Below are 27,533 nucleotides of genomic sequence, written 5' to 3' on the forward strand. Positions count from 1 at the left end.
ACCGCAGCTCCGAGCCCAGTTTCCTGTTGAGTTTCCCTGATTCAGAAGGGACAGGAACTCCCTGCTCGACTGCTCTCCCCCGCCCATGATCATAACACCGAGCGAGGAAGAAAAAGATTCCTCTGGGCGACGACGGAAAGAAGAAGAAGAAGAAGAAGAAGAAGAAGAAAGAAACCCCAACTTGGATTTAACATCTCCAAACGTCGGGACTCCCCGGTCGGCGAGAGGGACCAACGATCCCGGCCGGCCGGCGCTGTAGTGCGGTCTGCGAACGCAACGAAGTTTTCCCTGCTAGCCAACTACTGCGGGTGAGTGGACGGGAGTCATCTCGAAAGTTGGTGTCATAGTGTGTGTGTGTGTGTGTGTGTGTGTGTGTTTCCAGCTCAGTCAACTCTCACCGCGGATAGAGAGAGAGAGAGAGGGAGAGAGAGAGAAACCCCAGGTTTGCGGTGTCGCCTCGCTCCTAGTCGAGCTTCGTGAGAGTTGTCCGTCGAATCGCGGACACTTCGTGGCGACGGTGTGCGGGGAGTATTCGCTCGAGGCGGTTAACAGCTCCGTTGCGCTCCAGAGCCATTGGCCCGGCTCGCAGGCCCGCGCCGCGACTAGTCTGAGGCCGCGGCCCGGGAGCGGGGACTCGGCCATTACTGCGCCTCCACCACTTACTCACTCCAACAGCGCAGCGTCAGCAGGTTGAGCTTTTCTTTTCGTCCCTTCTCTCTGAACTTTATTTCCAAAGAGTTTTTCTTTTGTTTTGTTTGTTGTTGTTGTTATTTTTCAAACTACTTGGCGGAGAGCGGCGTGTCCCCTGCCAGGTGAGACGGCCTCAGTGGGGGACAGGCGTTTTCTACACGGCAACTGGCAACTTTCCACCCAGCCGTCGGCAAGTGTGAACCCCTCTAACGAATGGTTTATGGTTTCAAATATATTTCTGGACAGTTTTTTTTTTGCTCCGCTGCTTGTCCGTCTGCCCGTCGCCTGCAGCGGGACATTCGTTGCGAGGTGTTCCCCCCCCCCCTCCACACGTTGCGTTCAGGGCCCGGATATTTCTCTGTGAATACCAGGTGCTGCCCAGCCTTTTTTTTCCTTCTTCTCCAAACTGTCGAAAATATGCACGTCAGATGAATAATTGTGGGGGGGGGGGGGGAGTAGGTCGTTAGTCACGAACTGTCTCGTGTTTTATATCCCACGGTCACTGGCCCTCAGCAGCAAATAGAAACGTGTTTTGTAAAATCAGAAGTTGAATTGTTTGTGTGTGTTTTTTGCCCCTTGCTGTGCTTTTGGTTCTACGTCATCAGATTGGCTCTGGGGACATAAGGGAAGGAAGGAAGCGAGGAGGGTGGGTGATGAGGCATAAAGATACTGTGGGTAAAACCTCATCTTCTACCTTGACATAAGTGGTGTTGGGTTTTTTTTTCTCTCTCTCTCTCTGTGGTTGAAATTTTTTGCATCAAAGATGCTGAAAAAACAACCCCTGTTCGAAGATCACAGCTCAAGTGATGTACAACTGTACATGACAACAGTGAAGCCAGGGAAACTGAGTGACTGCTTTCAATTTTACCATCTGTTATTTGGGCAGGATAACTATAATTCACAACTGGGTGTTTTTCTAAATATGCTTGCAATTTACAAAGTGTCTTTTGCCGGGCCACGCATTCCACCATCTGTTTGCAGTGTTTTAAGACTGAATACTTCAGTCGGGTTCGTAGTCGGACGTTCTCGTTTAGGTATAACAAGTTGGCATAGTTGGCAATGGAAGGAAGCCAATGGAGAAATTGGACAAGACAAATGAGATCCAGACTCCAAAGACACGGGGATTTCATTGCAAGTCAACGTCATTGCCTCCCCAGGAGATCGAGCAAATGCTTTTTAAGACTGTTAATTCTAAGATTCTCTGTTGAGCATGTGGATGTGTGCACCACTGAGCAGGCAGGAAGTATTGTATCGCTTGTTTATGAAAAAAAAAAGAGAGAGAGAGAGATTCATAAATGTGTTGTGAAATCCTGCAAATTGGGTGTTGAAGCGGGGGGTGGTGGTGGGGGGGGGGTGTTCACACCCCGGCATACTGAAACCTCCTCGACTTCCTTCAGAGAGTGATTGGGTGGCTTGATGGGTCTGAATTGCGTTACCGTTTGCCATCTCTGAGGAAAGAATCAGTGTCTGCAGGGCAGATTGTTTCTCACTTGAGGGCAATATATGCAACTTCCTTCCCATGAAAAGCTGGCCCAAAAGTGTCAAACGTTTTGTATTTTTATCTGTTGTGCAAGAAGACTATATTTTAACATCGCAGGTCGTGCGTCCCGACAGATTGTTGCTTCCTCTTTTTTACATAGTGTTGCGTCACAACCATTCCTAAGCAGTAACTACCTCAATTAAAAGGGTCAGTTCACACAGATAACAACAACAACAACGACAGAAAAATAATTTACTCGTTGGTCTTTCCTGCCATTATGTCTGACATCTCTCTTTTGCTGCTCAACTACAATGGAGAGGTGAATGGAATTTCGTTTGTGGCGCTCGCAGCAAATAAAATCGGCGATTGACAAACTCAGTGGCAACAATGTCCCGGTTGGTCTAGATCAGTCAACGTTTTTTGTCTGGAATGCCCCCCACAGTCCTGTCACATGAACCCGCAGCACCTTCTCATCAACACAATCAGTCCTGTTCCAAATGTACGTTTGAAGTGATTATGTAACACTGGTGATTTTTATAAAAGTGGATGTTGTTACATTTTTTCTACAACCCAGATAAACTGTCAGTGGTGTAGTTGTTTTTCGCCGCAGCTTGCATTCGTGCTCTCATCACTAAGATTTGCGTAAGCGGGATGCTCGAACTCTTAATCTGTTATTTACCTAATTGCCCCTGGGGTTCATTGTAGCATTTCTGTTTCTGATTCAACCGTTTATCCTCTACTTACAGTTAACCATTTCTCTGTTATTTGCAGTGTTCTAATTTCATCACTTTAAACCTAACCATTTCAACCGTTTTACAGTAGTTTGCACAAACTGTTTCAATTGTGAATTTGTTTCTTTCAGTCAAGTATTTCAATCATTAATCCGCGGTGGCTGTGTCCGAAATCACCCCCTCTTTCATTCATTCGCCACTCACTATATAACAGACAAAAATGAGTTTACGCACTAGTGAGCAGTAAAAAGCAATGTATTGTGGGATTGTTGGCAGAAAGTACTGTACACGACGCTACCGCTTTATCCATTTAAGGGTCGCGGGGGGGCTGGAGCCAATCCCAGCTAACATTGGTCGAGAGGCAGACAAGTCGCCAGCCTATCACAGGGCCACATAGAGACAAACAACCATTCACTCTCACATTCACACCTACGGTCAATTTAGAGTCTCCAATGAACCTAACCCCACTCTGCATGTCTTTGGACTGTGGGAGGAAGCCGGAGAACCCGGAGAGAACCCACGCATACACGGGGAGAACATGCAAACTCCACACAGAAAGGCCCTGGTTGGTTTGAACCAGGATCAAACGGCGAAAGTGCTAACCACTACGCCACTGTGCAGCCCTATATATATATATTATATATATATAATATTACAGTATTGGATATTTGGATCAAATGGATATTTTGTCCTTCAAATTAGTCAAGCCGCCATCTTTCTAAACACACACTTTTGTAAATGCTCAAAGGTCCACGCTGGTAGGGAATCACAGGTCTAGAAGAAACCAGAGCTCGCTGCAAACAGTTTTTCATATGTCTCCTCATGAATTTTGTCATTTTAATCTTCACCCATGAATTCCTTTGTGTGATCTCAAAAAGGTGCAGAGAAGCCTGAGAGAACCTTCACTGGTGTTATGACCATTGCCTTGTGCCTGCCCTCTGCCTGGAACACCTTGGCCACCGACTGGAGGCTGGTTTTAAGCTCCTTACTGTGTAATTACAGATGGAGCCCAACAAACACACGGTGTGCAGCCTCAGCAGTGGGTACGATGGCCAACAACCTGACAGGCTAAATTAACACTTGTCCGCCTCTTAGCAGAGGAGACTCTGCCGTCTGCACCGGAACTGTGCACTTGAGCCAAATCCTCCAAGGTTCCTTTTTTTAAACTCATGGACATGGTTTCGGTCTGAGTTAAAGTTGACCGACAGGCTCATCAATAGTTTAACTTGTTGAAGTTAAAGCATTTGTCCAAGCCACTCTTTAAAAAAAAAAGTTAAAAAAAAAGCTCTATTTCCATTGAACAGTTTCTGTTCGATTCATTAGTTGTTTGGTCCATAAAATGGTGAAAAATGGTGACCGTGTTTCCCAAACCCCCAAGATGATGTCTTGTTTTGTCCAGACATCAAAGATATTTAGTTTACCGTCATAGAGGAGCAAAGACACCAAAAAATATTCATAGTTGAGAAGCTGAATTCAGATAATTTTACTTCCCCCCCATAAAAACTACTAACAATTGAACGTTATTCGATTATATAGATATATTGATATTATTGATTAATCGATTATCAAAATAGTTTGCGATTCATTTAGTAGTCGATTACTAGATGATTAACTGCTGCAGCTCTAATCGTCTGTGATTCCCCCTTCTGGTCACTAAGATGACTGATCTGTAGTCTGTGATGTTGATGTCTTGACTGTTTGCAGTTCAGTTGAGATAGATGGATAAATAGATTTGACGAGCTTGGACTAAATCATTGACACACGCTCTGATAACTGCTCTACATGTTGGTTCCCCTCTGACTTCCTTCTTTCTGTGTTTTTCGCAACTCACCGCACCTATTTTTACTCCCTATACAGTGGACTGACTGTGGTCATCGTATTCGTAAACTTTGGCAGCGCAATTTGGAATCTACTTCTACCATGAGCAACGTCAAAACGTCCACTTACTCAATTCTTATTACATACAATTACCCACAGTGCAGCCTGACAGTAGTAGGAAAAACATCTTTTGAGTTTTGTTGGCTCTGTGCGATGTCACACACACACACACACACACACACACACACACACACACATTCAGTGTCAACACACTTTAAAATTAAAGCTTCAGTCAGCGTGTGATGTCACGTTCACTGTGCTGGAGTGACTCGCATTAATTATACGTTTATAAAGTGACATATCAGTTCGTCAGGGCTGTGATGCTGCTTTTCAAATCATCAGCATGTGAACTGAGGATAAATCAAACTGCACCTTTAGTCTAAGCACCAGTCGGTGTCATATAAAGATGCTCAGAAGATTCTCACCAGGCCAATAGGCCTTAAAAATGATTAAATGGTGTCATGTTGTTTTTCCAATTATCCTTAAATATGAATGATGACATATTTTTGACCTATTTTTGTAATATGAGTAATGCACAGTGTCATTTTTTTGTTGTCAGAAAGAGCAGCTGCCTCGTGTAACCTGAGGCCTCTGACAGAGGTTACATGTTTTTAGAAATATTTAGTTGAGCTCGTGCTTGAACTCGCACCAGTCGCTGGTCCTCTGAGTGCTTTGCATAATACCTGCAAGATTGATAAAGAGGCAGTACGATGAACAACGTGAAGTCACGATATAGGGAAGTGAAGATGTACGATCTGTCCTAGTTGGCCCCTGGTCATGTTGTATCTTTAACACATTTTGTTTCTGGTGGAGAGTTTGTCCTTTCCTGAGAAGCTGAAACACTACTACAGGAGTTTTCTGTCCACATTCTGAGAAAAATTGGTGTCTGCCTCTCGACTGTACTCATTAGGATTGCAAAATCTGGTGTTGAGCTTCCTGACAGCCCGGTCAGTAAAACTGTTTGCCAGTCTTGTGGAACATGCTCGGAGACTCTGGTACCTTCTCCCAGATGGCAGGAGGCTGAAGAGGCTGTGTGACCACACTCTCATGAACAGTTCCCACACTTAAAGTGCCCTGGCAGCTGACATTTATAAAAATCAAATGACATCCCGAAACACGTCATCTGTCCGGAGTGATTTCATGAGACCATCCAGTCGCTGAGCCTTTAAATACTGCCAACAGACACACATACTACTGTGAACATGTGTAGTATTAGTCATTAAACGCTCACTATCCTGCAGCAGTCATTTTTTAAATGAATGGACCCTGTCCCCCTTGGGCCCAGTGCCATACTTCCCACCTGCAGAGGAGGAGGTCAGTGACCTCATCTGACTCGCAGCGCCTGCCACGCTTTTGTCGCCGGGGATTTTTTTTGACTCACCGTCAGTTCTGATTTCAATAGGTTGTTGGATTGTTCTGTGTCAGTGACGTCGTCTGAAAACCAGCAGTCAGCAGCAGTGTGAGAATGCAGACCAAAGCATATCACTGCACTTGACGCACAGTGACACAAATGCTCATCTATTAGTATTTGAATTACTTTTTGTTTACTACACTTCGTGGCGTTGGAAATTAAACAGATTTTCTTTAATTCTGAATCAGGGGTTACCCTGAAGAACCAAATGAAACCATGACTCTTCTCACAATACAATATAAAGCATTGCATGTTTGAAATAGCCCGTTGAATGCATGTTGTCGGTGTTTGCGTATCATGAAAACATTTTTAAAAGGTGCATGTAAATTTATGGCCAGATGGAGGAACATATGCAAAAAGAAATCCCATCTTGCCAGATAGATGATCGTGTTCAGCCCTGACCTTGTTGGTTGATCAGAGGTTATTTGGCCCGTAAGCACAAAGTTTCATTCAAAGCTAAAGTTGCTGTCTGCCGTTGCAGAAGGTCTACTACTATTGATGTGCGCAACAAGGATGTTGAGACACACTGCTTGTGTCTCAGGTTGTCAAACCAAAATATTGTGTAATTGTGTTAAAAAAAAATCCTGCTACATTGCAGTAATTAAAGTCATATCAGCTTGAGATTCAGGTCTTCCAATCATCGGTAAACGTGACTCCTTTTGTCCCTTTCAGCAGCATGGCGTCCACGGTGACCTTAGAGGATGCACTCTCCAATGTGGACCTGCTGGAGGAACTGCCACTCCCCGACCAGCAGCCATGCATCGAGCCCCTCCCCTCCTCGATCATGTATCAGGTCAGTACCATGATCATCCATGCAGTGCCACTCGAAATAAGACACAACTCCTCTGTGGCATGCAGTCAGAGAGAGTTTTTCTCCAATTGCAACTTACTTCAGATCAAATGGATTCTCACTAAAGGCACTAGGGAACACATTTTGTTTGCAAAGGGCAGACATGGAAACATTTCATATGCTGCAGTTACATAGAATAAGACACAATGAAATGATTAGTCAATAAACAAACTGTAGCAAATTGCAGTAATATTATCCGGTATTGCTGTCATATACACGTTTACAGTTTTTTACACATTTTACAGCTAAGTATAAAACGTGTTGTTCCACGTTTGAACAAATTCTGCACCATGGCAACAGAGGTTATATTTTCGTAAAACTTACTTCTTCACATTTATCACTACCCACTTCCCGTCCTTGCACAGTCTCCCTCAAGGTCCGTCCCCCCCCCCCCCCCCCCCCCCACACACACACACACACACACACACACACACACAAGGACAAATCAAATAGCTTTGCATTGGTTACTTGTGGCACACATACTTACGGCTCACTATATGTTTTACCTGTAACATACCTGACATTTTTGCCCGCTCCTTTCCCCCCTAATGTCCCTAAATAATGTCCTGTCTTCCCACAGCCCAACTTCAACACCAATTTCGAGGACCGGAACGCCTTCGTCACTGGCATCGCCAGATACATCGAGCAGGCCACCGTCCACTCCAGCATGGTACGTGTTGCCTGTTAGTGTTACGACAGGGAGGTCAATGGGACTGGGCTTGTCCCTCCAGAATATTTTGTACTGTCGTGCAGCCAGCTTACAAAATCCAGGGCTTTGTGTCTAATTAGTGAGCGACTAATTGCTCGCGGCGGGAATCAAACAGCACTTTGTATGGAGGCAGGGCGGGCTCGAAAAGCAACGATGCACTGAAAAACAAATGACTTACAAAAGAAGCAATGGTGCATGCTTATTTAAGGCGTTATGTAATGTTTATCTTTTTGATTTCAGTTTGTAAAATGTGAGCCAGTTTGAAAGTGATTGGTCTTATTGATTTTTGTTATTAGAATGAGATGCTGGAGGAGGGGCAGGGGTATGCCATCATGCTCTACACCTGGAGAAGCTGCTCACGTGCAATACCACAGGTAATCCTATGATTTATAACTGTATCATCAACACAGTCGATCAATCAAATATTTATTTTTTAAATCTATTAATCATTTCAGTAATTTTCCAGGCAAAAATGACAAATATTTGCCGGTCCCAAATTCAAAAATTTAAGGATTTTACCTGTTGATTTTGTGATTTTTTTTTGTGATCATCATTTTTATTTAAAAAAAAATCCTGCCATGTTGTGGACAAAACAATTAGCAGGTCATTTATCTGCAGATTAATAGCCCTAATCTTATGTGACAATATCTAGGTGATTACAAACTATGTGAGGTTCCTTTGTACCCTTCCATTGCAATTCACTACTGGTTTGTATTTCTCTTGGTCTCCTCTAGGTGAAATGCAACGAGCAGCCCAACAGAGTGGAGATCTACGAGAAGACGGTGGAGGTCCTGGAACCCGAAGTCACCAAATTGATGAATTTCATGTACTTCCAGGTAAAACCTCAGCAGAGACTCTCCTCAACTGCCTGCTCTGTGGAGGTTGGCCAAGTCGTTGTTCAGACTTAATCTCCCCCTCGTCTCTCTTTCAGCGCACAGCAATCGACCGTTTCTGTGGGGAGGTGCGCCGCCTCTGTCACATCGAGCGCAGGAAGGACTTTGTCTCCGAGGCGTACCTGATGACCCTCGGGAAGTTCATCAACATGTTCGCTGTGCTGGACGAGCTGAAGAACATGAAGTGCAGCGTCAAGAACGACCACTCCGCGTACAAACGGTACTCGTGAAAAACATCGAAAGTCACAGTGTAATGCCCATATTCACGCTGTGGCACCACAACAGACACTAGATGGCAGCATCAGAAAACAATGATCTGTGTTTACATCACTGCTGGAACAATTTGAACTGTTTCACCCCTCTGAGACCACTGCCCCTTTACCCCCTCCCCTATGTCAACAGGTTCTCAACACACAGAAAATATCAGTGTGTGAACTGAAAGAGGAGAGTGTCAGAGTGGTAACCATGGGAATGTGACATTCTGAGTCTAAGAAAAATAGTGATAGAAAAACACGAACAAATCTATTTGTAATGGATTTAGTAACTTGTGTTTTTTATTTCTTGCTCTATGTTTTTGAACTACACCTTCCATTATTTGGAGGCTTTTGGGAAATGTAAAAATTAACTATAATGTTGACATTGTTGGTTAGCTGGTTGCTACAACCTGAACCCCTATGTTTCTAAAGCTTATGACCGTTTTCATTTTGGGTTAAGTGGCAGTCCGTCAAGTTAATGTATGTTTAGTGTGATATTTTATTTTATTTGTAATTTTTAAATATATTATTAAAATGAAATCTGTTTCTCGCCGTTGCCTAGAGCCGCCCAGTTCCTCAGGAAGATGTCTGAGCCTTCGTCCATCCAGGAGTCTCAGAATTTGTCCATGTTCCTGGCGAACCACAACAAAATCACTCAGGTTTGTCAGATGTGAATCAAACCGTTCATGTATTCAGGGATTTGCACAAGCAGCTGATTAAAGAATATGACTTGGAAATAATGTCAGAATGGAAAGAAAGTCTAATGTGGAAAAACAGCCAGGGACATATAATGTATGTTTTAATACATAGGTGTTAACAATTAAAACTTATGATTCAACATCCTCATGTTTTGATAATCATCTCTGTGTACTGTCTGCCAGTCTCTGCAGCAGCAGTTGGAAGTGATTAACGGCTACGAGGAGCTGCTGGCGGACATTGTCAACCTGTGCATTGATTACTATGAGAACAAGATGTACCTCACTCCCAGTGAGAAACACATGCTGCTCAAAGTAAGTGCAGCTCTGCACCTGCAGCTGGTGAATGATTGCGTCCTGAACAATTTACTGGAGCACTGTCGACAGTAATGCACACCCTATACAATGCGTCACCCTTGCTCCTCTTCCCCAGGTAATGGGTTTTGGCTTGTACCTCATGGACGGAAACAGCAGCAACATCTACAAACTAGACACCAAGAAGAGAATCAACCTCAGCAAGATCGACAAGTTTTTCAAGGTATGAAGGTGGATACACACGTCAGATATATATACAAAGAAAACAATGAGAACAGAGTATTTTATTACTACATTGATGAATTGTTTGGGGAACACAGCATTAGAACACAAATGTGGTGTTTGTCTGTCAGACCCCAGATATGTTACGCACGTCTGTTTAAAACACAGAGAGCAGCAGGATATCCTCAAGTTAGAGACGATGAAGACATGACGATTAAATAGTTGCTGATTTATTATTTCAGCTCCAATATAATTTAAGATGTTACTATAAATTCTTATTTGAGGGAGCTTTCCTTGGAAATCATTTTAAATTCACACAAGAACTAATGACCGAAATAAACTGCTTTTACAAATTCTGATTGGGGGGGATGGTTGTTTGTATTTTTTTAATTTCATTTTGACTGTGACACTTATCCATGTCTCTTTTGGCAAATGTAAATCACCAATCATCAGTGCAGCATTGTGGGTTAATAATGCAAATCTGTGTTCTCTGTTCACAGCAACTCCAGGTTGTCCCCCTGTTTGGTGACATGCAGATCGAGTTGTCCCGCTACATCAAGACCAGCGCTCACTTTGAAGAGAACAAATCCAGGTGAGATGAACACACATTTTCCTTAGCTGGCTTTCGATTTTATGTAAAGCAAGTAGAAGATGTTAATTTTGTGACAATAATAAAAATATAGACTATTTTCAACCTTATACGTTGTTTAAATATCGTGTTCCTGATCTTAAAGGACTCATTACAGTTAAGTGATATTATTGGCTGTTGTTTTGTGAATGGTGTACGCTTCTACCGGCTAGCTTATCATATGTTTGACTATGCATGAACAATGAACAATGTGTTTACTTTAGTTATGTCATTAAATCAGGGCTTAAGTATGCTGATATTAAAAATCTACTGACCATATACTGACATCAAAATCAACATACTGTTTCTATTTTTCTTATTGCCATTGCTGTTGATTATTTGTAGATAAGGGTTAAGATTGGAAGTTACTCCCGACTCTCCATGTGAGTCCTCTTAATAAACCTCTCAGTGGCTTTTTATCCTCGTCAGTGATAACCCTCGTCGTAACCCTAACCCTTTTTTTTGGTCTTGGTTAACAAGAAGTATTCCTCACTGTGCCGTGCTTCTCTCCTCTCTCTGCCCCCCCCAGGTGGACTTGCATATCTATATCCAGCAGCCCCCAGTACAACATCTGTGAGCAGATGATCCAGATCCGCGAGGATCACATGCGCTTCATCTCGGAGCTGGCTCGCTATAGCAACAGCGAGGTTAGTCTGAAATTCCACAGGGCGTAAAGGGAGACACTCAGGTATACCTCTGATGAAGATCGGCCATTAGCGTGGTGTTGGGTTTGTCTGTTACAAAAGCATATGCTGATAAAATGCGGAAGAACAGTTTTGTCCAATATGAGCACATTAAGTAAAGAAACCAACAGGACAGCGGCCACCTGGCAGAATCAGCTGCCAATCTTCCGTGGCTGTTTGCAATGCTTGGGCGATTTGAACTCCCAGCAGTGACGTAACAAGATTTCGAGCAGATGTCACGCCCTGACGGATTCTCAGAGGTCACAATTCAGTTTGATTCAGATGGACGTTAACTTGACTGACTTGTGGATCAGAATCGCTGTTGCCAATCACCGAGGACAAAAATGCAGAGAAGGGGACAGGCATTTTAATGATCACATCCTGAACGGAGACATTTTACTCCTGGGTTGTTGTTGTTTTTCGCAGTCTGTACATTCTTTTTTTCCCCCCACTGACCCTTACTGTGAGAAAATGCCTGCAGTGTTAATTTCAGTGTGTGACCACGTGTGTTACTTTGTGTCCACGTAGGTGGTGACCGGATCTGGGCGTCAGGAGGCCCAGAAGACTGACGCTGAGTACAGGAAGCTGTTTGACTTGGCCCTGCAGGGCATGCAGCTGCTCTCCCAGTGGAGCGCTCACGTCATGGAAGTGGTGAGGAAGCACAGATAGTGAAAGTGAAATATGCTTGATATTTATATCCCTTTATTTTCGCCTGGTCATTCTTTCTTTTTTTATTTTGTGACTTTGCCTTTAGTACTCGTGGAAACTGGTCCATCCAACTGACAAGTACTCCAACAAGGAGTGCCCTGACAATGCTGAGGAGTACGAGAGAGCCACCAGATACAACTACACAAGCGAGGAGAAGTTTGCCCTTGTAGAGGTCAGTTGTGACCTCGTCCCATGCTGTACACGTACACAGTGTGCTTTTTTGAACTGCCGCCAGCCTTATATCTGATCAAATGATGTGCCGTTGGCAGGTAATGGCGATGATAAAGGGCTTGCAGGTGCTGATGGGACGCATGGAGAGCGTGTTCAATCACGCCATCCGTCACACCATCTATACAGCTCTGCAGGACTTTGCTCAAGTCTCGCTGCGTGACCCACTGCGGCAGGCCATCAAGAAGAAGAAAAATGTCGTCCAGAGGTAACAGGTCACACTACCATCCCCAAACTGAGCTGTGAAGGCAGATCCCTCGACCTCAGAGCTTGGTTTTCAATTTTAGCGTAGGGCTGCAAGATAACAAAATGTAGGGGGGGTCTGAAAACTCTCTGAAGGCAATGTAAGTTAAAAAAAAATATGGCTTTCCAGGCGATGGGGTTGGTTTAAAACTGCTATATCATATTTTTTTTAATTAACAGTAAAACACTTATTACTGCGTGTAAAATGGACATTGTTGCTCATGGTGATGAATATAACCTCTCTATAACCTATAGCCCCAGAGCCAATAGTTAACCAGAAATCTCATCACCACAGTGTCCTCCAGGCCATCCGGAAGACGGTCTGCGACTGGGAAACCGGCCGGGAGCCTCACAATGATCCGGCCCTCCGTGGAGAAAAAGATCCCAAGGGCGGATTTGACATAAAGGTTCCTCGCCGCGCTGTGGGGCCCTCCAGCACACAGGTCTGAGCTCCACACCATGTCGATAAACCCACCCTGCTTTTAACCTCTCTCCGTTTTATCCTTTCTCATACCTCTGAGGTCTCAGTCGCTGTGACCCTGGCTGCTGCCAGTCCATATTAATGAGTATCACTGCCCCTGTAGCACATCAGACTTGAGCTCATGTGTGCAACATAAATAAGGGAGATGATATGAGCTCAGAAGGTCTTTTAAACCGGCCTGTTTTGTTTGCTTTATTGTTCTCCTCTCCTCTTCATTTCAGAATATATTTAAATCCATACATCACAGCGCTGAATAGCTGCCATCTTTGTGATCATGCGACTTATCACACTTATTGATATTATGTATGTACGCATGTTGCGTAAACCACACAGATTTATCAGCTTAGTGCATCAATTCCAAGAACTAATTTTTTTTTGCTGTTGCACGACTGTAAAGCCCATAACAATCACCTTCTGTGTTTCTCTACCCCTCATCACCAGATTTTCACTCGTTTGAGTTATGAAGGTCAGAGATAATAAAGTCAAATAAAATGTTTTTCTCCACTGAGTCGCATTTTGAGTGATAATCTAAAGGGAATTGCACTGCAGCTTCCATGCTGATGCAGGGTATGTTTGAACGAGCCGAGGAATAAAACAATAAAGTCCTAGTTGTTTGTAAATCTTCAGATGCCATTTATTTCATTAATATCATATTTTGAGACATGCAGAGCGCAACACAGAGACGACAGCTTTTAAAACACTACACCCACCTGATATGAGATCAGAACACAGAAGGATATGATGTTTGCAGGTGACGTGGTAAGTTCAATTTTGAGATTTCACTTAGTGGGTTTCTCTCTCCTTTTTTAAATAATTCTATATGCAGCTCTACATGGTGAGGACGATGCTGGAGTCTCTCATTGCCGACAAAAGTGGCTCCAAGAAGACTCTGCGCAGCAGTCTGGAAGGCCCGACCATCCTGGACATTGAGAAGTTTCACCGCGAGTCCTTCTTTTACACCCACCTGCTGAATTTTAGTGGTACGTTCGAGACGGCAGTTTGAAACCCCGTGGCTCCCTAGAGTCCTTTGAATGCCGCAGATGGAGCCTCTTTAATGGGGAACCTCTTTTCTCCTCCATGCAGAGACCTTGCAGCAGTGTTGTGACCTCTCCCAGCTTTGGTTCAGGGAGTTCTTCCTGGAGCTCACAATGGGTCGCAGAATCCAGTTCCCCATCGATATGTCCATGCCCTGGATCCTCACCGACCACATCCTGGAGACCAAGGAAGCTTCCATGATGGAGTAAAATATTCTTTTTTTTGTTTCGTGTGACAAACATAATTGTGGGGACTGTGAGGGAACATTCCTTTCATACCACTCCCTGACACCTCGCATATGTCTTCCCTAGTTAGCTGTTTATTTTTTAGGAGCCTTGCTGTGGCCTTAACCTTTTGCCATCATCCTAAACTTGGAAAAAGACAGCACATTGTCTTTTTTCCCTTTCTAAGCAAATGTTGGGTTTGGAATTTGACTGCTGTGTGAGCTTATTGGTGTTGTAACTTGCCGGGGGCATTCAGCAACTTCAGTAATGGTTTATTCTTATCTTATGCTTTCAAAAAGGACTCTGGGTAAATTCCTAAAAATTGGGATTAACTATTAATATCTTTTTTAAAAACTCCAGTCTAAGGCTGCAGGATTATGCTGTTATCAGGCAGGTTTTACTAAAGCCATTAAGCACATCATCTGGCATGAACGGTAAATGCCATAATTCTTCATGTTCACCCCAAATTGCGGAAAAAGGTCTGCACAACTAATGTTATGTTGATATTGAGTATAGATTGTATTCATTTTATATTAGCTGTGCAGCATATTATCTTACGTAAATGTCATATCGGAATTTAATTTTTAAATACCATTACATTTTAGTTTTACATATCTGACCGCAAAGAGTTGAATTTTTCTCACTTGACAGATAAAATGGTTTTACTTCCTACACTCTTTTGTGTCACACTTCATTCAGTGTTTCCCAAAGAATTGGTCTGTTTTTCGCGGTAGCTGACTGACTTAATTACATAAATAAAAAGCATCGGAGGGACTATACATTCCCTGGCCGGTTGTATATTGGCAACTATATATATACCATAAGTATTGCTATTATCAAATGATTAAAGTATATGTTGCAATGATACAGCACTTTTTACACAACATAAAACATCTCTACCTTAGTGTTTTGCATTATTGCTTCATTGTATAGCTGTGTGCAGCGCTCTTTTCCCCTACTCTCTCTCTCTCTCTTTCTCTCTCTCCAACATTAACTCAGTATATAACGCTTTTGCTGCGTGTGTTCACTTGACAAGCGTACAATTCTCAGCAGCAGGCGGACCTCAGCTTAACACCAGCGCTGATCCGTAAGAGCGTTGTGTGTGTGTCTGTTGTGTGTGTGAGAAGAAAATCAATATCAATCACAAACTAATTGTGGTGGGCTGCAATAGTCTGGGTAATTGAAACCATTACATTTTCAGCTCTTGTGAACCAATATGGGGACTTTGCTGTCTCTTTCTATCAGCTATTCTTACGTTCAGCAAATACCTAATTTCAGCCTGGGTCTTTCTTGTTGAATAAATTGATTGTGTAACACATGCTGGGATCTTGTCTTCGCTCTTGAATCAAAATGAAGGCACTTAACATTTATTTTTTTCCCCCTTTAATCTCCTCCAGGTATGTGCTGTATCCCCTGGATTTGTACAATGACAGTGCACACTACGCCCTGACCAAATTCAATAAGCAGTTCCTCTACGACGAAATAGAAGCTGAGGTAATAGACAAATATGTTTGGTGTATATATACACAAGATGATTTCAATTGCCATCTTGACAAACTTAAAATGTGGTATGTGGTGAAGCTGTGCTGCAGATCCTACATTTTTCATTTTTTAAATATTGTTTTCCATAATGCCGTCTGTGCAAATTTATTCTATGTATCCATCTTCCCAGTTGCCTGTCCTTCCTGTGAGCTTTAACTGCACTTCCGGTCATTATGTAACAGTTTATATAAACACAGCTAATGTGCTATGTAGAAGAGTTATTCATGTCAAATTTGATCATACAAAATATAGGTGAAATATATATATATATATACTGCAGTCAATATATATATATATATATATATATAAAAAGGAAAACTTTGTGTGATTACATCCTTTTTTCTGCCAAGTTTTAAAATCATGTCAATGGTTATTCTTGCAGGTTTATTTAATTGCACTAGCTCGTCACAGTGATTTCAAAATGGTATATGTGAAGACAGAAAAAAAGGGTGTGTTTATGGTTGAGTTTCTTCCCTGTTCATCACAGACTGAAATACATGTTGATTTCGACCTGTGTTTTGTTTTTCAGGTGAACTTGTGCTTTGATCAGTTTGTCTACAAGTTGGCTGATCAGATATTTGGCTACTACAAGATTCTGGCAGGAAGGTGGGTGAAACATTTGCAGTACTGTACTGAAGTAGTACTTTTTCTTATATCTTTTTTTATATTGTTCCTTTAGTGAGGGTATGACAGGTTTACCTGTGTTGTAATGCCATACATTCTAACCAGGGGGTACATCTGAAGTTGTCGGTGGGGAATAAGAAAGACTGCGGAGTAACTCAACTAATGTAAAAAACTCCCTGTACAGTTAACTTAATCTCTTCCTTTTAAATCCTGCAGTCTTCTGCTTGACAAACGCTTGAGGGCTGACTGCAAGAACCAAGGGGCCAACATCCCCTGGCCTGCCTCCAACCGCTATGAGACTCTGCTGAAGCAACGCCATGTCCAGGTTCATACTGCACCACTCTTGCATTTTGATCTCTCTGTACTGCGAACTTCACTACTGATACTAACCAGTTGTGAACCTCAGCTCCTAGGCCGCTCCATTGATCTGAACAGGCTCATCACTCAGAGGATTTCCGCTGCCCTCTCAAAGTCTCTAGAGCTGGCCATCAATCGTTTTGAGAGTGAGGACCTCACCTCCATCATGGTGTGTTGATTCTAATCTTTGTGACCAAATAACATCTGCTGTCTGTGATTATTTTAGTTATTTGCCTCTTTTGTGTGTTTATAGAGGCAGACGTTTGCTTTTTAAGATCTAAAGTTTGTCCTTGCCCTGATGTGATGAACTGTTTTTCTGTGTATTACATGGTTAAAGGAACTGGAAGGTCTTCTGGACATCAACCGCATGACACACAAGCTCCTCAGTAAGTTTCTGACGCTAGACAGCATGGATGCCATGTTCCGCGAGGCCAACCACAACGTGTCCGCACCCTACGGCAGGATAACGCTGCACGTCTTCTGGGAGCTCAACTACGACTTCTTGCCCAACTATTGCTACAACGGCTCTACCAACAGGTTTGGCACTGTCGGTCGCTGTCTGAGTCACAGTCCACTGTTGCAGTCAATACTGCTCCTTTACTTTCTGCAGTTAAAGGGCACTTGTGGTTACTACTTAGCTAATTCACTACCTGGATCATCAAACCAGTTGTATTTCAAAAATAAAAAGAAGTTTAAAAAATGAGCACATAGCGACATGCTGCAATCTTGACTGATGCTCTTGTGGTAGTTGCATCAATCATTAGTTACATACAACACAGGTGACACACAGTGACTTGTCATTGGTAAACTTCCTGCTCTGGGTCAGATAAACCTCTCTTAATGGAAATAAACATAAAACATGGTAAAGATCAGTGAAAGTAAAAAACATAAATGTAAATGCAGCCAACTAAATTTCCCAAAATCTAGGTTAAAACGAATGACTTTGTCCGACCAACAGTCTAACACCCAAGTAGTTTAGGATCAATGAAGACTAAGAAACCAGGAAATATTCACTATTTCCCCCAATTTAAACTACAAGGGACTCATTTTATATCAAAATTGTTATCTGTTAATATTTTGTTGAGCAGCTCTGTGATTATTATCTGTGGAGTGTTTGTTGGTGTTTGTGGGTGTTTGGGAAGTGTTGAACTATGTTGTGCAGTATCTTCTGTTTGGTTTGCTGTAAAAGGGAGGAAAAAAAAATCAATGATTGCAGCAGACGATTGTGCTCTATGGACTATACAGGGAATATCCTTGAATCTGTGGATGATAAAGATGCATATGCAGGTCTTTAAAATAAGCAGCAACAGCCTCCAAGGGTGTTGTATAAGCCACGGATGTTTAATGTCAAATGTGTAGTTTATTCATCATATTTTTCTCAGGTGATAAAACTGTTTGTGCAACTTAATATTGCTGCAAACCAATCTTCAGGAGGACTGAGGAAATAACCCAGCCGTGTGTGTGTGTGTGTGTGTGTGTGTGTGTGTGTGTGTGTGTGTGTGTGTGTGTGTGTGTGTGTGTGTGTGTGTGTGTGTGTGTGTGTGTGTGTGTGTGTGTGTGTGTGTGTGTGTGTGTGTGTGTGTGTGTGTGTGTGTGTGTGTGTGTGTGTGTGTGTGTCTTTTATCCTCCTGCCATCTCTATTTGTGTACATGCTGGTGGATCATGCTATTGGTGATCCACTGAATAATCTCTGTGTGTTCAGGTTCGTGCGCACCATCCTGCCCTTCTCCCAAGAGTTCCAAAGAGATAAGCCACCCAACGCTCAGCCTCAGTATCTGTACGGATCAAAGGTCAGTACATTCGTATTTTATATCACCCACAGAGAAAGCATAAAAATGAAGGATCATTTTAAATGAATGAACATTTTATTTTTCTAGGATTTCATGAGTGCATGACTTGACTGACTTCCTTTGAGTCCACATGTTGAACACTTTGTAAGAAACATCTGTGGGAGCAAACATAACTGTTGGAAAACATTATGAGCGAGATGTCCTGAAATATACACACACACAAAATAAATGCAGACGTTTGTACGCATAGATCTAAATGTATATCACAAACACATACACATCAAGTACCTCATGAGCTTCTTGTGAATTACAAGAGAAACATTAAGCTGAACAAATTTGGATAAATTGTTATTCAATGTCTTTGTACAACATTTGTCATTGAAAAGTTTGAAGTGGTTCAGTTCTATTTTATTTGTTACTGTGGAAACACTTTTATTAAAAAATGAAAACACTGTGACAATTGAGTCTAGGCAGAACAATGCTGTGATGACCTCAATCCAGTTGACTCACACTGGCTCACTGCCAGACAGCTTAGCGAGGTGCCTCAGCCCATGGTCTTGGGTAATTATGTGGCCAGGGGTCTGCGCTGAGAGGAGGGGGGGTGGCATGATGGTGGAATGTTTAGTGGCGTCCATGCTGCTTCGGGGCGTGTAGAGTTGTCCAGATCCGGACGTGTCTTGGAGGCTGGAGTCAGTCACCACAGGGCAGCCGCCCGCGGCCCGGCCCGGCAGGGAGCAGATGGCGTGAAGACATCCCCAAAGCAGGATGCTGGCGATGACCAGCAGCAAGATGCAGCAGGTCAGCCAGACGCCCATGGCGAGCTCCCAGCCCGCCCTGTCGTGACCCTCCCCGCTCACACTCGGAGTGCTGAACACCTGGCACTGGTCCGGCACTGGATTGGCAGCCTGACACGTCACGCACAGGAAGTAGGTGGTCTGGGGGAGGAGGTTGCCCAGGTGTGTGCTCGTCTGACTGACGGGGATGCGCTCCTCGTGCATGAAACTCTTGCGCTTGTAGCCCATGAGCAGGCTGTTCCAGTTGGGGTCGTACATGACACTGTAGAAGGTGTCCAGGCAGCCGGGGGATGGCGGCCAGCTCACGTGGGCGGAGGTGGTGGAGATGTTGTAGACCACAATCCCCATGTGGAGGAGTTGTTGTTGCGATAATACGAGCGAAGTGTTTCCTCGGTTGTTACAATCTTTGTTTGCTCACAGTCTAAAACCAAACTGGAAAAGAGAGATGACATAAACACAGTAAGACACTGACATGAAAAAATTCAAATGATGGAAAGATGAGTCATTAAATGAAATCGTCATGAGGATTGTAGAGTGTTTGTTTGGTGTGAACACAGCACCTTTTCTGTGGTAATGGCACAGACGTCAGAATCCTGCTCACAGTGTTACACATAATTTCTGAAAAAATGTCACTGCCACCCACTCACACCTACCTGACCTCACCTATCTGATTGCAGTGGTGGGAGGGAGGTGAATGTATGTACAGATGTTCAGCCAATGACACAAATGCAGTATAATTTGTGAAGAGGCTCATCTGTGCTGTCGGCCACCTGTTACATGACCGGTGATGACCTGTGTGACCTATGTTTTTAGCTTTGATAGCAGCATTATTTGTTATATTTAATGAAACGTTCTAGTGAAACAAATTAGCAGCCTGGCCTGGACCTCAAATAGATTCGTCCTTCTGTTCAGAAATGCCCAAACAGATGCATGTATCATAGAAAATCCCAAATTAGACCATCAGTAGTCATCAGCAGAGTTATTATTATAATTACTATAATTATCACATGCTGTGTTACGTAATTAATGTGTTAATTTTCCCTAGGACTATTTACACTAGTGCAGAGTGGGTGTGGTACTTATTGGAAACTAGGCATATTAAGAGTTTATGGTCTACTTATGTTTTTTTAAATTTTATTTCCTTATTTTCAAATGATTTTTCTAACTATGCCATCATGAAACAAAATGAAAGTAGTACCATTTTCAGACACGGATAATCTCTTAAGAATAGTAGGTTTAAAGTTAGTTTAAAAAAAACATATATTCAACTACTTGTCTAAGTGATAAAGCCTTTTTTTTTAAAAAGTCAATCATCAGTTGTCATTCACCCGAAGCATGAAAGGTGGAAGGACTTACCGGGAAAACGCTGCCAGCACGTGTTGAACATATCAACATGAGCTGCTGCTGCTCCGGTTTATCCTGTGCAGCTGGTGTCCAGTCATATAAGCATCTAGAGTATCATCACTGTCACCGCATCAGGGGCTTTGACGACGTTGGTGCTGCTGTGTAGGTTTTTAGCCCCAAGTGAGACTAAAGAGTGTGTGCGCGCACGCGTGCGTGTCTCTGTTGCTGCCACACGAGCACGAGTGCTGCTGGATTAGAGCACCAGCCTCAACCTTCTGCCGTGACGGGGGAGAGAGGGAGCTGAATTCTCTCGTGGTGGGTGTCAAAACAGGGTCACTGTATTTACATTTTGAAAAAAATATTTCAAAATTGGCTGCTCTGATACCGTTTTCTTTTCCCATTTTCCCCCCATACCAGTTTATCTATTGAAATTGTAGAAATATGAATCAATAATTTCCCCTTGGTCAGCACTTTGGTCCATGCCGTGGTGTTAGGACAATCCAGTGGCGTGTTCTTGAGGGGAGAGAGGGGGCTGGAGTGCAGTTCAGTCGGTTGATCCATCAGTTTCAAAGTCTCTGAACTGCCGGTCGGTTAGTCGTGCCATTTTCTGCGGATATTCGTGGTCCCCAGAGGATGATTCCTAATGCTGCTGCACATCCCATGACACTGGTGTCTCCGTCAAGCACATCTATGAAAAATATCCAAATCTAATGAGTGACATTTATCCTTTTGCATCTTCAACACTCAGAGCTTTTCGTCAGGCGCAGGATCTAGTCACGGAATTTGGTAAAAAAATGTTGTAGATGGATTATTGGTCCTATGATGAATCCCCCAACCGACCGGGAGGATAAGGATTTACTCTGTCCAATGTGTTGGTATATGACCCAACACCATAGACTGTATATAAAATTGGAGGTAGTCGCCGAGACTGGAAAGGGCCAAAAACCTGTATTCTCTCCAACGACAAGCAGACGGCGACTTCACTGGTTGCAGGAAGAAGTCCGTGTTTATAGAAGTCCATGAGAAAAAATAACTTGACTTCTCGCTCCATTTATAACATCAGTAAACATTTTCCTGAGAAGTCTATGGTAAATAAAGTTAAGGCTTCAAAATTGCAGTTCACAAACATATTGGCGACGTCACGGTGGGTTGTCACTTGCCAAATACCTGCAACCAATTAGCAACCAGTTAGCCTGCTAATAATGATAACTAAGATATTGAACAGGGTTTATATCACCTTTAAAAGGTCAACATGTAAATGTGATGGGATGAAGAACATTCTGTCTAAATACTTAATGCATTGTGGGATTTCACGTACACGTCACTGTACATTTCAACCCCTAGGGGGCGCTAATGCATGCTAGGCTTTAAAGGTCCAGTGTGTAATGAACTTCCATGTGGTCCTCAATGTTGCACTGCTACGTTTCTACAGTGGCCAAGAAAGGACAAACCAAACACTGGCATCATAGATGGCATTTCTACAGGTTTTTTTTTGTGTCCACAATTGTATTTGGGAGCATGAGGGGGTTAAGTTGCAATCTGCCCTTGTACCACTAGATGTCGCCAGATGCTTCACACTTCACGTTTGAGGTGTTCATACACCCACAAGAGCCACATTTACTCTGTGCTCATTTGTTAATGATGGAGAGAATACAAGTCAGTGGTGGCTTTCCTGTTTACCATTTATCATTCAAGTGTTCATCCTCGCCCCCATACGACACGATGTTATAATCCAAGCGTCAGAGTGCCGAGCTCAACTTTTTTTGTTGCTGTCAATGTCTCTCCTCTGAACGCAGACCTTGAACCTGGCGTACAGCAGCGTATTTAGCTGCTACAGGAACTTCCTGGGTCCGCCGCACATCAAGGTCATGTGTCGACTGCTGGGCTACCAGGGCATCGCTGTGGTGATGGAGGAACTGCTGAAGGTTGTCAAAAGCCTGGTGAGTAAGACGCCGAGGCGGTAACGGTTTGTCGGAGGCATAACCTCACTGCTGAAACTTCTGTTCTGCTGTCTTTGTTAGTTGTGAATATATTTGATGCCAAATCAATAGTTAAAAGGAAATCTGTTGTTTAAGATATTGTTATTTCCTCTTAACTTTGCTGCAGCTTAATGCCATTTTCCCCTTTTTTTGCATAGCTCCAGGGCACCATAATGCAGTATGTGAAGACCCTGATGGAGGTGATGCCCAAGATCTGCCGACTTCCTCGCCATGAGTACGGCTCTCCAGGTGGGTGAAAATGTAGTATCTACTCATTGCGTAGAGGTAAATGAGTGGACCTATTAGTTTACATTATTCACACGAATGCAATCCTTCCATATCTCTGTTAGCTGCAGTAAGATGATCAAATATCTTTGACTTTGCCATTTCAAGTCAGTTTTCTGATCTGTTCTGGCAGGGACAAAGAAACGGTCTCAAAATGTCCATGAAGTGCTGTGCAGCCACTAACAACGAGCCATTTTAAAGAGCACCCGCGGTTCACGCCTCCAGTGCAAATGGCCGGTAGCGTGCTGTTATAATTGAGGAGGGTGAACCCCGTTGCCGTGGTGAATGATTGCTTTGTGTGGTAGACGTGCGATGAGGACGGAGATCTTGATCGTTTTACCCTGAATTTCTCGTCAGGCATCCTGGAATTCTTCCACCACCAGCTGAAGGACATCGTCGAGTACGCCGAGCTCAAGACGGTTTGCTTCCAGAACCTGAGGGAAGTGGGCAACGCACTCCTGTTCTGTCTGCTGAGCGAACAGAGTCTGGTATATACGCTGTTTTTTTATTATGTATTATGTTGGATGAAATTCAAGTTTGTTTTCACATAGGTATTTTTTACCTGTTGGCAATTTTACTTCAATTGTATCTTCTTTTCAGTCACAGGAAGAAGTGTGTGATTTGCTGCATGCTGCACCATTCCAAAACATTCTTCCCCGAGTCCATGTCAAAGGTGAATACAAGAAAGAACATGTAGTTTATTTTACAAGTGAAACGGTTTTGAGTTGTCTGTCGGAAGGAAAGGTAAATGATGTTCGTAACGTTCACAATGGCGGTTGGGAAAGATAAAATATATTGTTGATAATATAATATTGATGTCTATACACATCCACAGTGACAGAGGTAGCTGTGTTAAGAATGAGAGGAGTGAAAAGCCTGTAACTGAACAAACACACCGATCAGCCCAAACCTGAAAACCAGTTTCCAGTTTTAATGTTGGAAAGGAAAGGCTTAATTGCTCCCTAAAACAAGTGGGCACTAGCTTTTAGCAAATAGGGGACTATATATCAGCCTTTGAATACCGGATAACAGTAAGTATGATATAAAAAGAAAAATTATATATTTCAGACTTGGCAGGACTTAACTGATCTTTTCCTCACTTGCAGAGGGGGAACGTCTGGATGCCAAGATGAAGCGCTTGGAATCCAAATACACAGCGCTGCACATGGTTCCACTCATCGAGCGCCTTGGCACACCACAGGTACAGTCAATCAGGACAGGAAGCTGCTGTCAGAGCCCGAGATCCTGATCTGTTGAACCTGGCGACCCTCAGTTGTGTTGGCAAGTGAATCCTCCAACACATCTCTCGTTCACCTCTCTTTCAGCAAATAGCCATTGCTCGCGAGGGCGACCTGTTGACCAAAGAGAGGCTGTGCTGCGGTCTGTCCATGTTCGAGGTCATCCTCACGCGCGTGCGGGCCTTCCTGGAAGACCCCATCTGGCGCGGGCCGCTGCCCAGCAATGGCGTGATGCACGTGGACGAGTGTGTGGAGTTCCACCGTCTCTGGAGCGCAATGCAGTTTGTGTACTGCATCCCCGTGGGAGCCCACGAGTTCACAGTGGAGTGAGTGCATCAGACGGCGCACATCCATACCGCGCCAGATGCAGATTTAAAGCATCGCAAAGCTTTGCTAACGCCTCCCCTCTCGTGTCTTCCAGGCAGTGCTTTGGAGACGGCCTCCACTGGGCCGGCTGCATGATCATCGCCCTGCTTGGACAGCAGAGACGCTTCGACGTGCTCGACTTCAGCTACCACCTCCTCAAGGTGCAGAAACACGACGGCAAGGACGAGGTCATCAAGAGTGTGGTAAGTTGGGAGTGATGAGTAAACAAGTCTTGTCATATTCACTGACGAATCTGGAATGGCAGTTCTACACATCCCAGGCTCCACGTGGACCCGCAGCCATATAATTGTCTTATCATAATCATAAAAATGGGGGCAGCAAATCAAAAACACTTTGTAGCTTTAGTTGCTAATCTGCTGTACAAATACAGGACAATGTTTAGTAATACCATTTCACTGATCACCTTGTCAGGTGCAACTACTGTAGATGAAAACATCCCTTATCAAGTATGCAGTTTAATTTTTGTAAAAAACATCCATCAACTGAATTTCAAGCAAACCCACAGGTAACCGATAAAGGAGTAGTTCCACATTCTTTAACATGCATTTGATAGATACCACTCTACTGTTTGACGCAATGGAGCCAAACCTATAATCAAGCCTTTTTAATGGAGGAGAGAAAAAAGTTGTTAATTAGCTGGTCAGCAGTTTGTTACCTTGAGACACAGCCAGGACTGCAGTTCCCCTTAAGCCTTTTTTTTTCATGCTAAGCTAACCGGCTGTTGGTTGTAGCTTCAAATTACACGTATAGACATGAATGGTATCAATTTTGTCATCCTAACTTTCAGCCAAAAAAAGTTAATTTTACAAAATGTTGAAATATTCCTTTAATGCCCATCAACACAAAGCCTTGTAGAAAGAGCCGAACCAAGAAAATGTTTTGATACTTTTTCAGTACAAGGCCCATTTTTACAGAAAGACTAAAGCCAGGGGGGGTTAAGATTCTCAGTTCTCTCAATTCATATTTTCTGCTTTCCCTTTAGCCACTGAAGAAAATGGTTGAGCGAATCCGGAAATTCCAAGTCCTCAACAACGAGATATTTGCCATCCTGAACAAGTACCTGAAGTCCGGAGATGGGGAGAACATGCCGGTCGAACACGTCCGATGCTTCCAGCCACCAATCCACCAGTCACTAGCCAGCAGCTGAGGCGTCGGTGCCGCGGACCAGCGGGGAGTTCCAAACACTGTCAGTGTCACCAGCATCTGCAATTATTATTCCTCATTTACTTTTGGTCTTTAGCAGCCAAGGACCATTAAATGCCAAGAAGTGGGGCCACGTTTTTTTGTCAGATTTTTTCTTTTTGTATTCACTTGTGCCTTATCAGAAATGATAGATATTTCCCCTTTTATGGATGAGCTATTCCTTTTTTTATACTTGCTGAAAGCTTTAGATCAGGGAAGGGAAATTAGTTTTATCAGATGAATATTTAAGGGTTTGCAGTGGTGGATTATTTAGGGTGAACAGAAACCTATTTTAAGTGGTGGGGGGGGGGGGTTAAAGTAAATGTGTATTTTCTATAATGTTGAACATGCATGCTACTCAGTTTAAAGGAATCTGATAAGTAACAACGCTCATAGTCATGTTAAGCATTTATTCATTGTGCCTTGTGATTCAATTGTTTTAAATCATTTTAATTCAATAAATATGTAACAAATCGGTTGGTTCCTCTTTGGAGCTTTTCATGTAAAACGCTACAAAAAAAAAGTTCAGAATGACTCCCCAACAAAAACTTTTGTTAATCAAGTATCGCGAAAAAAACCCAAATCATATTGAATGTCCTTGTCAGAAGAGCCTGCTATAGAAGATATATTAAAACTTTCGTCATTTTGATTTATAGAAAGTAAGTCAGTGCATTAATATGCATGTAGATATAACAAAACATTTCTTTAAAAAAGAAAAAAAAAACTATTTACAAGGCTACAGAGGAATGAAATTAAGTTTTAACTGCAACTTAATATGACCAGGTCATATTCTGCAAAAAGTAAGGCAAATTAAACATTTAAATACAATCCACTGGTCAGTCCGAGTCGCTTCTCCCACACAGCTGATTGTCTTATTGTTCTCATACGCCACAACAATGCCATGGTTGGTCACGAGGGTCCCTTAATGATCCAACGAGGAAGTCATTGCCCCATTTCGGCGAGACACGCTCTCAAAGGCCAAACCCATTTCTCTGTCCTCCACGTCCTCTGTGGACTCGTTATGTAGCAGTTCATATGTGCTGTGGGAGACCATGCCGTTGGCCGCAGGCGCGGCCCGCTCCTCCTTCCTCATGGACACCGCGAGGCTGGCCAGGCTGACGCTCATGTCTTTGAAGGCGTGGAGCAGGAAGATGCCCACGATGATCGTAAGGAAGCCAGTGAGCGTGCCAATCACGTCGCCTGTGCCCATGTGCTCCCACTCCTTGAAGAGGATTGCGGAGCAGGTGAGCACGGATGTGGTGAAGAACACATAGTAGATGGGCGTCACCAGCGACGTGTTGAATATGTCCAGAGCCTTGTTCAGGTAGTTGATCTGCGTGCTCACGCAGGCCACCAGGCCCAAGAGCAGGAGCCAAGCCAGCGGCTTGCCCACAACGTTTTTGCCAGCGATCGCCTCCTTTATGGCGATGCCCAGTCCTTTGACACAGGACACCGACAGGGCCCCGATCACCGAGCAGATGGTGATATACACAAGGATGTTGGTCTGACCATGGCGGGGACCTACGACGAATATGAAGATGATGGCTACGATGATGACGAGGGTGGCGAAGACAAAAAACCCTGGGGAAACCGCAAAAGGGTTTTTTAGGACAGATTTAATGCAAATCGAAAGAAATATAAATATGGACAAAG

At 43.4% G+C, this 27,533-nt stretch overlaps 3 protein-coding genes across 7 annotated transcripts in view; 1 reads left to right on the forward strand and 2 right to left on the reverse strand.

Annotated features, from left to right (window-relative positions):
- On the forward strand, positions 1 to 26,356 carry cyfip1 (cytoplasmic FMR1 interacting protein 1). 4 transcript variants are annotated; one of them, XM_035648312.2, is made up of 31 exons: positions 1 to 308; positions 6,866 to 6,983; positions 7,621 to 7,710; positions 8,046 to 8,123; positions 8,484 to 8,585; positions 8,681 to 8,862; positions 9,459 to 9,555; positions 9,778 to 9,906; positions 10,025 to 10,129; positions 10,629 to 10,720; positions 11,286 to 11,403; positions 11,968 to 12,090; positions 12,194 to 12,319; positions 12,417 to 12,583; positions 12,914 to 13,061; positions 13,926 to 14,079; positions 14,183 to 14,339; positions 15,756 to 15,852; positions 16,430 to 16,506; positions 16,741 to 16,849; positions 16,931 to 17,050; positions 17,219 to 17,418; positions 18,584 to 18,671; positions 22,606 to 22,749; positions 22,947 to 23,037; positions 23,431 to 23,561; positions 23,674 to 23,746; positions 24,180 to 24,274; positions 24,399 to 24,637; positions 24,733 to 24,880; positions 25,681 to 26,356. In XM_035648312.2, the coding sequence occupies exons 2-31, from the start codon at positions 6,867 to 6,869 to the stop codon at positions 25,843 to 25,845; spliced, it is 3,762 nt and encodes a 1,253-aa protein (XP_035504205.2). In that variant the 5' UTR covers positions 1 to 308; position 6,866; the 3' UTR covers positions 25,846 to 26,356. The 4 variants fall into 4 exon arrangements, with proteins under 4 accessions (XP_035504205.2, XP_035504204.2, XP_035504207.1 ...); XM_035648311.2 differs by having other exon boundaries at positions 2 to 308; positions 6,863 to 6,983; XM_035648314.2 differs by lacking the exon at positions 1 to 308 and adding an exon at positions 419 to 689 and having other exon boundaries at positions 6,863 to 6,983.
- On the reverse strand, positions 18,751 to 21,210 carry LOC118318541 (fibronectin type III domain-containing protein 9). Its single transcript, XM_035648318.1, has 2 exons — positions 20,822 to 21,210; positions 18,751 to 19,897 (listed from the first exon to the last, which is right to left on the reverse strand). Exon 2 carries the CDS (start codon positions 19,811 to 19,813, stop codon positions 19,178 to 19,180), a length of 636 nt encoding a protein of 211 aa, XP_035504211.1. The 5' UTR covers positions 19,814 to 19,897; positions 20,822 to 21,210; the 3' UTR covers positions 18,751 to 19,177.
- Positions 26,277 to 27,533, reverse strand: part of nipa2 (NIPA magnesium transporter 2) — a 3,855-nt gene continuing 2,598 nt past the window's right edge. For both annotated transcript variants that reach the window (XM_035648316.2, XM_035648315.2), the window contains exon 6: positions 26,277 to 27,461. In XM_035648316.2, the coding sequence (XP_035504209.1) occupies positions 26,803 to 27,461 (659 nt within the window). In that variant the 3' untranslated portion in view covers positions 26,277 to 26,802. The remainder of the gene's footprint in view (positions 27,462 to 27,533) is intronic.

This window comes from Scophthalmus maximus, chromosome 13 (assembly GCF_022379125.1).
Source record: "Scophthalmus maximus strain ysfricsl-2021 chromosome 13, ASM2237912v1, whole genome shotgun sequence".
NCBI lineage: Eukaryota > Metazoa > Chordata > Actinopteri > Pleuronectiformes > Scophthalmidae > Scophthalmus > Scophthalmus maximus.

Coding starts and splice junctions, on each gene's coding strand:
- LOC118318541 (XM_035648318.1), bottom strand. CDS start 19,813: ATGGGGATTGTGGTCTACAACATCTCCACCACCTCCGCCCACGTGAGC.
- cyfip1 (XM_035648312.2), top strand. CDS start 6,867: ATGGCGTCCACGGTGACCTTAGAGGATGCACTCTCCAATGTGGACCTG. Junction 14,340..15,755: donor AAGGAAGCTTCCATGATGGA/GTAAAATATTCT, acceptor AATCTCCTCCAG/GTATGTGCTGTATCCCCTGG. Junction 22,750..22,946: donor TGAAGGTTGTCAAAAGCCTG/GTGAGTAAGACG, acceptor TTTTTTGCATAG/CTCCAGGGCACCATAATGCA.